This window comes from Triticum aestivum, unplaced genomic scaffold, assembly GCF_018294505.1.
Source record: "Triticum aestivum cultivar Chinese Spring unplaced genomic scaffold, IWGSC CS RefSeq v2.1 scaffold105487, whole genome shotgun sequence".
Classification (NCBI taxonomy): domain Eukaryota; kingdom Viridiplantae; phylum Streptophyta; class Magnoliopsida; order Poales; family Poaceae; genus Triticum; species Triticum aestivum.
In genome coordinates, this window is record NW_025225884.1 from 7269 (window position 1) to 18534 (window position 11266).

The window sequence follows — 11266 nt, forward strand, 5'->3', positions numbered from 1 at the left end:
AGAATACACTTCGGCATGTTATTAAATCTCTACTTATACTGTCTAGCAAACGTGTGCCATCCACTACACTTTTCTGTCCTCTATCTCCCGAGGCGACTTGAGAAAGCCTTTCTCCTTAGATTTCCGCCAGCGAGCTCGTGGATTTGTCTCCCTTCTGTCCGCCGCCCCGGTGGCCGTTGGCGGAGAGGAGAATTCTGGTGTCTCGACTCCCGCTAGTAGATAGGTAGGGTTTTAGTCCTCATAGGGGCGACGTTTGGACGGATGGCCCGATGCTCCTTCTTCGAGTCAGTCTCTCGGGTTTCGATCCTCCTCAAGTTCGTTCGTTGGACAGATTAGACGGAGCTCCGGTGTAGACCCTGCCAGCTCCTTAGGGTGGCGAGGTTAGTTCCCGCCGTGCGGACGCAAAGGTGATATTTGGTGTCAGGTTTTTTAGATCGATTTAAGAATTCAAAGGCCACGATTGCGGCTCCATGACACTAGTTCATAGGGGTACGTGCATGAAGACTTTTCGGATGCCATCGACAAGGTCAGGCCGGCACTGGTGGCAACAATGGCGCGTGTGCGGCTCATTCTGGCGGCGGCAATGTTTGACGTGCTTCTTTATAGTAATAGATATGGTCCTTTTAAAAAAAAATCTCTACTTATACTATTTGTATTACCTACATACGCCTAAAAGAAGAATAAAAATCCATTTCGCCCTCCGCACATCCTCCCACCCACGTACGCCGGATTTTTTTTCCTCCACCTCCGTTTCGCTTCCCTCGCCCCCCGCCGCCGCCGCCGCCCAGGCTTCTTCCCTCCCACGTCCCCCTAATTTCCCCCCCTAACCCGGCTAGGGTTCTCACCCGCCGCCGCTTCGTTGCCGCCACATAATCTATCCTCCCCTTCCCCGTGCGACGGGCGGCATGATGTCGCCGATTCTGCGCCCGAGCGCGACGAGGCCGCCCCCATGGTTGCCATCGGCGCTCCATGATCCGCCGCCTCCCCCACCCTCCTCTCCATACGCCGCCGTTCCTCCGCAACCCGACGGCCTCCACAAACACCACCACCACGGTCGGATCTTGGACGGCAGGCGGCGATGGCGTGCAGCGGAAGAGCAAGAGGGGGGCGTGAAGGCTGGCCGCCGCCGTGAGGATACCGGCGCCCGTGCGAGCCGTGGTGACGTGGCGGCGAAAGAAGTTGGCCTTCCCAGCGCGCCGCGCGGTGGCCACCGTCTCCCCCGCGCCCGCAAGAGAGGTACGGCGTCCTACTCCCTACTCCCGTGCACGCATGGTCGACTCTGTATGGCTTCACGGTCCATTTGTCGATTCGTCACCGTGGGTATACTCCAGTTAGCAATCAGGTAGGACAAAGTTGGCTGCTGGTTCGATGGCTTCCATATTTCTTATTTGGATGCCATATGAGCTCCCAGTGTTTGTTTGTTTTTTAAGTTCAGTTAATTGATCTGAATTAGTGGTTTATAGTTGCCACACGCAGAGCGACACCTCCTACTTTATGGGATAAAACAGTATCTTGATGAACAATTGCCATTTTCCAGGATGTGTATCTGTGGCATCTGAAACAAAGCAATCATATGCCATGATAATAATGTCGTACTGATATGGCCTATCTCAAATTGATTTAGAGGACCTCCTTGGAGCTGAGAAGCTCCACGTCCACGCAATCCAAAGTCTCCCTCGCCGCCTGCTCCCGATGCAGCCACTGTCGTGGATGAGCATCTCCTTCCACATGGCCGTTTTTTTATGGATTCGTGGCCGCAGGCGCGTACAGTCACGCATGACAAGGCTCATGTAACGACCGGCGATCGTGTGTCATCTGGGCTGAGGCCAAGCATGTTCGGTTTCCCTCTCAGATCACACCCTCTCATCTCTCTTACGTGGTAAGCAGGCTTGGATCGAGTGGAACAACGAATAGCTAGACATCTGAAAATTAGAACCGGTTCGTTTCTGTTAAGGTGTGTAAATCACAGACGCACAGTTCAGTAGAGAGAAATACCACGTCACCTGTAATGGAATTTCACCAGCTGCACTTGCATCAACAAAACATATACATGTACTGACAGACTACACGCCCCTGCAAATGTGTAACATCTTGTTTCTCATGTTTCTTTGTGATAGTTGTAATTATATTCAGGTGGAGACATTTTCCCATTCATAACTATTTATGGGAAACCTGGACTTTTTAGTCCAATAGGTAAGTACATATGTGAAACAGCATGTTCCACATTTTCTTCTAACATCTGTGGTGATCTAGGACTACTGAATAATGCAATATGTGGGTTAGCCATAGAAGTTATGCTACATATATTATTCCCCTCGACAGTCTGCATTATGCTACTTAAGATAATCCATTGGTTAGCGAGATGGAAGACTTAGAATGCATGCTAATATGTCTTTATTTTTTGAAAGAAGCAAGTGACATGCAAATAGGCTACAATTTATCCTAAAATTCTAAATGAAGAGCCTTGTTACATGGCATGGCAATATGAAACTTATTATTTAGTAATGGGCATGATAAAAAAAATGGAGTACATCTTGATTTAGTTTAGTAGTTCATAAAACTGTATTTAGTTGATTAATAAAGCAAATTTAAGTTGTATTGCCTTTTTTTGTTACTTGGATTCATATCCAGGTGTCCATGATACCGGTACTGGGGTACGAGGGCGCACCTCCTGGGCGGACTACCGGCAGTTGATGAAGTGCAGGTCTCTTCTGCAGTACATGGGGGATGATTGCAAGGTGTGCGAGGAGAGTGGAGGGCGTTGTCGGATCAACACCACCTATGATATCTTCGAGTGCCACTGCTCCGACCACATTTCTCCGTCCACCTGTGGTGAGCTTCACACGCATAATAGTGGCAGTGAGTTTGACCTGTGCAAAAATGATGCACCGGTTTAGTTCTGTTTACTCTTCAGTTTAGTACATGGGAGGTTTACAGGAAAAATGAGCATAGCGTGCATGCGCGTACCTGCTGATTACTACAGTATGCGGAGTAACTACAGAGTAGTGCAATCTCAACAGAACTCATGCACTTGTCTAGTTCTGTACCCTTAGTACTCTGTTTTTTTAAAGCAACACCACTTCATTAAATTGAAATAACAGTTACATCGTTATAAGCAGGGGGATAATATCCCCAGGGGGGCTCATCCAGCCAAATACTACCACTTTATCCGGTCTTGTTCTGTACCCTTAGTACTCTTTGTTTTTCGTGCACTGTGGATCATGCAGAAAAAACTACTCCCTCCGTTCCTAAATATTTGTCTTTCTAGACATTTCAACAAGTGACTACATACGGAGCAAAATGAGTGAATATACACTTCAAAATATGTCTACATACATCCGTATGTGGTAATCTATTTGAAATGCCTAGAAAGACAAATATTTAAGAACGGAGGGAGTAACAGAGCATGCACGTTCCTGATAATTGCTATGCGGACTGAGATGTACCATCCATTGCAATGTCAATGAAACACATGCTTCTAATTCACAGTGTATGTGATATTTTATATTGGCTATCGAATCCATATAGGTCTTTTTTTTTGCCAAACCTGTATATGAGCGACATATTACTCATTCAAAAGAAAGTCAATGCTCTAGTTCTTGACTACCCTGCAGTGTATTTTTTTAGTATGTTTCATCGGCAGAATATTGAAGAATCATATAGGATACCTGTTCCCCCTAATTGTGTGCTATGCATACTGATACCATCACTGCAATGTCAATGAAACACACATTTTTTTTGGGTCAAATCTGTATTGGCTATTAAATCTACACATGCCTATAACTTCTTCTTTTTTTGCCAAACCTGTATTTGAGCGACATGGTAGCTCAAGCAAAAGAAACTCACATATGTAGTCCATTCTATTGTTCTTCACTATCTTTCAACGTGTTTTTTTTTGGTGTATCTGATTGGCAGAATATGTAAGATTAATATATGATGCTTGTCTTTTTCTTTTGGAAAAACAACCAATGTACTATTGGACGACATTTCTTTTATTCATAAATGTTATGTTATATTCCAGGTACAAGAAGAGAGCGAAGAAGATTATACTAATAGGTATGCTAAATTTTTTGCCATCTTTTCATGTGTAATGATTTAAATAGCAGCAGTTTACTGATAGTGAATTTCTATGACAAAATAGGAACTTCAAAATTTATCATATCTGCAATCATTGAAAATTGAAATAAAAATCTGAGTCAAGCAACTCCCCGATTGTGCATATTAGCATGACTGGTCAATTTATGCCATTTACCCTTCCCCGGACCTTGCGCAAGCGGGAGCTACATGCACCGGGCTGCCCTTTTTTTTAGCTTGTTGCTACTTTTGCCACCAAGCACTCTTGCAGAAATAGAAACCTAAACTACTGACGGTAGGAAATAATAGTATTATAACTTCTGGTTTGCAAAAGGAAATAACATCTGCTTCCATCTCAGGTATAACATTGGCAGCTGCAACCTTTCTCTTTGCACGTCTTTATGTGCCAATATTTCTCCTATAAAAGCCGCTACTCTACCCGCCATCCTGAGTTACCTTTGTCGTGCAGTAGTTTTGGATCGCACGATCTGCCTTGTTGGCTTGATTTTACGGCGCTGTCAAAAATCGCTCCGTTCGTTTCTCTGCACGTTATTCTTTTGTGCTGAAGTGGATGTCAGGCGGGCCTCCTTTCTCCACGGGCCCATTTTACAGCTACACTGGGAAGAAATCTCAGTGTCCCTTATTTTTTTGTGCGCAGTCAAAGTGGGTGAAAAGTTAGCTGCCAATCCCCTCCCGTCCTTGATCCCTACACCCCATGCCTCGTCTTTCCTCCTCTCGACAGCCGCCATGCCCCTTCTCCTCCTTCTCCTCTACCCAGCGCTGCCTCTCCTCCTCTTCTTCGATCAGATCCTGTCGGATCCTCTCCCGCGTGCCGGCTTCTCCTCGAAGAGAAGGGTAACATGGTTCAGCACCAGTGAAGTTGGTCTTGGGCACGCTGCTGCTGGAGGGAAGGCGGTCCGCCGGCACTCGTGTCTCCTAACCAGGCGTTTCTTCCCCCGGCGCCCAAGGTGAATCCACGACCTAGGACATGGTATGTAGGTAAATTCTTCCCAATCCCTGCTCCCCTCCAGTTCCCCGTTCTTGTTGCTGTGTGATTGTTGTGTCCGTGCTTTCTTCCTCTCTGACGGCGCCTCCCACCGGCAACTTCTGTCAGGTGCCGTGCTGTTCTTCCTCCCCTTCGATTGTTCCATGGCCACCAGCAGCAACAGGAGGAAAGTCAAGCCCCGACGTTGACCAGATTCGTGCCCCTGTATTTAGTTGATCTGGTTTGTTCTTCTGGTAAGAGAAGTAGCATCAGTTGGTACAGTTTTTTTTTCCATTTATGCAAGAATTGTTAAGTTAAGTATATCATCTTCTATCCATGTTTGTGAAGTAACATTGTGCAACAATTTCCCTGTAAAATATATTTTGGGATGAATTGGTGGTCACACACACCCATGACACTTTATCTTTGAAGCTTGTATATGCAGCACTAAGTACTAACTAAATTTCTTAATCACAGGATGTATAGCTTTCTTTCACAGCTTGGTTGAAGAGCACATTCGGTGTGCCTGCCATGACTGCTTGTTCTGCTTGTTGTTTCCTTCGATTGTTGTCATGGCCCTCGGTCCTTCGGTTGCTCCGTACGTTTCAGCTTCTCCATGGAGCTGTGTTTTTTTGCGATCCCTTTGGCGTGCCCCGGTTTCGTCCTCCCTGACTCTTATTTTTCTTCCCCCTACAGGATCTACGAGGTTGCTGCTGGTTTTTGGGTTCTTGGCTGCGTTGCATCTTTACCCACCGTGGTGAGCTGCCACTTAACTCCCTTCTGCCTCCTGTTTGATAAAGAATCTCCGATCTGAGCAGTTCTTGTTTTCTTCATTTTCTTTCTTCCGTAGTCGTGTAGGTGTCGTGATTTTGTTCAATATGATAATCATTCTTGACCTTCTCAGTGTGAGCAGTGTAATAATAAGTAAATTGTAGTTATTTGCACATGGAAATATTTTTGCTCATATGCAGAGAAATTTGTAAAAGCGAACAATCAAGTTGATGCTGTTGTTTCTCATATGCACAGGTCTGCGTTTGGGGTAACAAATAATTTTGTTATTGTTCTTGCAGGCGGTCACACAATGGCCGCCTTATATTAGTAGAAGTTCCTACTCTCAAAAGTAAAACAGTACCAAGTGGGCTGCGATTCAGATACTCTTTGAGAACGCCGATGCTTTACCAAAAAAGTATGTTGTTGCTTGTTTCACTATATTGTCTTCCAATGCCAACATGGATTTGCTATACTGCTCTTGGAGATAGAAACGATTAGCTGAAAATTATGATGCTTAGTAATAAGATCATGGTTTAGTATTCAGGCAGCTATATTTTCTTACCATTTGTCCATGTTTTGCTTTTTAGAAGGAAATGTTACACATAAGGCATTGGTTATACTGAGGCCTGCGTCTAATCATTAGGCAGCAATGTCTGGACTACTTTCCACCAAATAGTGATAAGTTGGCTATTCTTTTGTGTCTACTTGTGCAGCTGTATGATGACGTCGATGACGTCAGATTGTATATAATGCATGGCGGTAGCATACCCTAGCGTGGCTTGGGCAAGGGAGGCTGTGGACCATCAGCAGGTACGAGTTCAAGTCGTCATCGTAGGCTCCTTGATTTTTTCTCTCTTGCTTGTGCTGAGGATATCTTAATTTCTTGATTCTATCTCAGGAAAACAACCTCAACCTTAAAATTATAATGCATCCCACACTGTACTTTTCTGAATCATGTCGTATGCAAGGGGTCTCTTAAATACTAATGCACATGTTTCTCATGACCCCTTCTGTAATTTTAGTTTGTGTGTCTTACTTTATACAGATTGCATGAAACACATTTTTTATCTCAGCAAGTATTCTGCTATAAGCAATGGAGTTACAATTCTATATTAATTGATGGGAAAGGATGATCTTAATCTAACAGATTTGAACATTTATATTGATTAGAAAGGTTGACCAAAACTGTTGGCACATATTGATCATCATCGGGAGGTCGACTAATAATCACATTGTGCTACTAGCGAAATACAAAGGTATATATATCCATTTTCCAGTGCCCTAATATTTATTTAGAAATTAGATCGTCTTAAAAAATACACTTCTACCTATTGATTTATGCTGCCTTAGATAGCCCCATTTCTACTGAAGAAGAACATGCTCTACGGAGGTGGTCATATGGTCTGAACTTGCCATTGGTTATAACCTGACGTCATGTTTTAGCTGTCTAATTAGACAAGGAGTAATAACCCAAAGTTCCCAAACACACCTTCTATTCTAGCTTTTTGACTTGGGAAGCCACATGATCCAGGGAATATAGAACTAGATTGTAGGTTTACTAAATACTTAGCTCCGCACTCATATCCCTCAGGTACATGTCTTTTCCTTTCTTTCCCCTTTAGTGCCTACTTATTTCAAGAGGTCGATAGTTTTGGCTGTAGGAATCGCCGCATCATTTGTTTGGCGTGCTTTTCACTTCTAGTTTGGTTTACATCTGGTATATTTTTTCAAGGTTACCCACACTTTTTAATTGTTTGTTGCTCTGCCTGCTGGGTCGAAACATTGCTACGGATGGGGAGTATCATCGATTTCAGGAATTATCAATTTTTTTGTGGGGTCAGGAATTATCAACTTTGACGTCCATGTTTCCATAATAGACATTTAAGATTTATCTTTTCAGTTCTCCACGCCTTTTCATTCTTTAGCCAGAGAGTGCAGTTATTATTATACAATTATTTAGGTAACAGTCTATCGCTGCCCAAACCCAAATGATTATTTTGCAGTGTAACCATTTACGAGATAGGTTCCGTGTTACCATGTTCGTCTAAGTAAAGCAATCACACGAGTTAGGCATTTTTTCTCTCCTTCCTAGAGATGCACATGATATTTGTTTCACTCTGTGTTGTTGTAAGTTCCAGTCGTCCTATGACGCACATGCTAATAATATATTCTCTCAAGATATTGATAGATTACAATACAAATGGTCTTTAAAGTCCAGTTGGAAGCTCCTCCCTGTAATTGATGAAGGCAAGATTTACTACTTCCAGGGAGTAAGAGGTATATGCCTGCGATTGCCTGCTCTATTTCTGCCTAAACAACATAATGTAGGTATGCTCATGGAAGTGAGAGGGAAATTAAGAGGGAGATAAAGAGCGAGAGATAAAAAACGCTAGGAAGATAGTTCTGCAAAAAAAAAAACCCTAAAAGCCAAACTACATCATCCGCAAAAAGCAATAGGAAATGTGTAAGATCCTTTCAGGACAAGAAGAACAGAATTGTTACAGGCTTACAGTATGCATTGTTCCTAATTATAGCTATGACAGAGTTATGCTTAGCATTCTCTTTTTTTTCTATCCTGCAAAGTGTAAACTTTAACCAAGGCCAGTTGACAACCCAGGACATCGATGTTGTAGCTCAGAAGCTGTAAACGAAGCACTCGTTCAGAGAATCAGAAATATCAGCCTCAAGATGAAAAGAAAGCTTCAGAGGAGCACTGAACTGCCCCCTGAGCTGCTTTAACAGCAGTAGTTTTCATCCCAAGAGTTGAACAGAAACGCCTCTGCTTATAAGTAATCAACTACCGATTTTGCAAGTTTATATGCTAAAATAAGTAGCAACGAACCAGGAAATCTCCAGCATGGATGGTTCCCATCTCCATAGTACCAGTACTTTCACAAAGAAACACGTTTATAGGCGATAATTGCTTTTGGCTCCTAGGTGCATATGCACCCACTGTCGAAATACATATTTTGAAAATTTTAAAAATTCGGAACAAAAATCCCGCGTGTATATCCGAACATTTTATGTGCGTGCACAAGGTTTCAGTGAAAAACGACGTTTGTTGTGGCTTGTGTAAAAAAGACAATTTCTGATGCTTCATACTAACTATTCACGAGGCATTTCTTTATCTTTTTACACAAGCTACAAAAAACGTCGTTTTTCACCGAAACCTTGTGAACGCACATAAAATGTCTGGATATACATGTGGGTTTTTGTTTCGAATTTTTCAACTTCTCGAAATGTGTATTTCGACAATGGGTGCATATGCACCTAGGAGCCAAAACGCCGCTCTCGTTTATAGGCCACTTTTCTTTAAGTTACATGAGCTTATGAAGTTAATAGGATAATCCACATGAAGACCATATGAATCATGCGACAACAGGTCAACATAATTTTCTATGCATCACGTTTACTCATCTACAAACTTGGAATTGAAAATCTTTATGTTCCAACTTGTAGTTCCTTCTGTCCAACCAGAAAAGAATTCTTATAATGTATTTTATCCATTTGACAGATCAAAGTACAGCAGCATTTAAAGAAGTGGCAATAATTAGCCATCCCCGTGCTGGTGAATACGCATTTGGATTTATAACATCGAGCATGATTCTCCAGGTACTTGTTTATGCACATCGCTTTCTACAGATATTTATGGCATCAACCACATTTGAATGCTTCATTCTATATAATTTACTCATTTATATGCTTTTGAGAAATTTGATTTGATAATTTCATTAGACACACAAAGATTCATATCATACTTTTGTGTGCTCTTTTTCTGTGTTACCTCATTCATGAAATAGTTAACTTTCAGGAAAGTGTTATCCATTAGTTGTAATTTGTGACATCTCTTTAAATCTCAAAAGTGTTAAGATTCACCAAAAATAATTGAAGACTAAGCCTAATGTAGCCTGGCTGGGTTCATCTTATTAGTCATCTTATCCTGGCTGGTGGTTTAAATCAGTCTCTCTTACATAAATTTGTTGTGCAAGCACTGAAAAGGCCAGCTAGAGCTGCTTAAAGTTTATGGGGCCTTCACGCATTAGTCTGATAATTTGATGTCTTTTATAGCAGTTCCTTCAACTGCTATATCCTATGAACAGTTCGAATACTATGTGCTGTTGTTAGGTTCTCTACCAGAAGTCACTCAGATATCATGTTATCCTCTTGCTGGTAGTTTATTTGTAACATCTCAATCCAGCATAAGCTTATTTTGAGGGATGCCTCTTTGCGTTCGTTGAGTTTGCTATTCTTTTTATAGCGTTCTTACTATATAACCTGAATTTCTAATCTTAAATTTCTGCTATTAGCTCTCTACGGAAATAATTGTTTCTGGAGGAATGACCATGCCGCAGGTGATTACAGTGCTAGGACCTGCCACTGATAAGAACCAGGGCACCCGTTGAAACAGAATGATGACTGTGTGAGACTTAAAATATCGCCAGCACATCAGGTATAATCGAAAACTTTCCTCCAGGCCCTGTGGGTTGCGACTGAACTTAGATTTCTGATCCCTGGCTTAAGTTCCTGTAGGTATTGGCATCTAACCTTTGTAGATGTTTACAGTGGATAATGCTACATCCGATGTACAATTTGTAGATTAGAAGCTGGAACATAAGGACTGTGTGATGGAGTAAACACTGGTTGTATATATTAGGCGGGAGGGATATAAAAGTGCCGTGCTCACACCGCACTTAGGTGGCTTAATAAGATTACTGAAAATGGTTTGTGGTTCTTGTGTGCTCACAGAACGACAGCTTAGTTACTGATGTTAGGTCATTACAATGCAACTTCAACTGAGACCGGTTAAATTTTTTCAAGTTTTTATTGATGCTATCGCATTGGTCTGGTACAAGGGATAAATCCACCAGGGATGTCTGCCTAGAGTTTTCTACCCTTTACAGGCTCAGGAAAAGAAATTCTGATTGCTATTTAAACTACTGATAGTAAATGGATTAAAATTGTACATTTGGTCATCTTTAACCGTAGCTCCTCATTTTTTCCGTCAAGTGAGAACTTGTAAATTCCTTAAATTCTCAACAAAAAGAAATATCACTTTTCTTTCTTCCTCCATAAGAAGAAAAGGTCCGCCGCCAGTCCGACGACTTCGATCGTCGGTGTTGATCGTTTTAGGCTCTTGTAGTTTAGGGTTTTAGGCTGTTTATCATCTTTGCTTCGGCGGCGGTGATGGCGGTGCTGAATAAAGTTTCTTCAGATTCTACTCCAACGAGGTGATCGGTCCTATGGTTGGGGATGAATTTGAAAATTAGTCTATTCAAGCAAGGATTATGCAGCAGTCGTGGCATCCTCGTAGTGGACATGTATCCTCGGGCTGCCATTGGCTCCAACGCTGGTGCGGAGCTTGAGGTAGTCCAGGAGTGGATGTAGATTGTGGTATGCATCGACGGCATCTGAAAGATGGTTGATCGTGTGCTAGGT

At 42.5% G+C, this 11266-nt stretch overlaps 1 protein-coding gene across 14 annotated transcripts; it reads left to right on the forward strand.

Moving 5' to 3' along the window:
- Window positions 1-703: 703 nt before the first annotated feature.
- Window positions 704-10656, forward strand: LOC123172411 (uncharacterized). 14 transcript variants are annotated; one of them, XR_006485580.1, is made up of 14 exons: window positions 704-1236; window positions 2632-2832; window positions 4022-4056; window positions 4434-5073; window positions 5189-5313; window positions 5537-5657; window positions 5756-5816; window positions 6086-6245; window positions 6544-6640; window positions 7001-7086; window positions 8009-8107; window positions 9345-9442; window positions 10138-10280; window positions 10427-10656. XR_006485580.1 is itself a non-coding variant. In XM_044589392.1 (2 exons), exons 1-2 carry the CDS (start codon window positions 906-908, stop codon window positions 1792-1794), a joined length of 501 nt encoding a protein of 166 aa, XP_044445327.1. In that variant the 5' UTR covers window positions 704-905; the 3' UTR covers window positions 1795-2620. The 14 variants fall into 14 exon arrangements, 1 of the variants encoding a protein (XP_044445327.1); XR_006485583.1 differs by having other exon boundaries at window positions 10183-10280; window positions 10361-10656; XR_006485577.1 differs by having other exon boundaries at window positions 705-1236; window positions 10361-10656.
- Window positions 10657-11266: the final 610 nt, after the last annotated feature.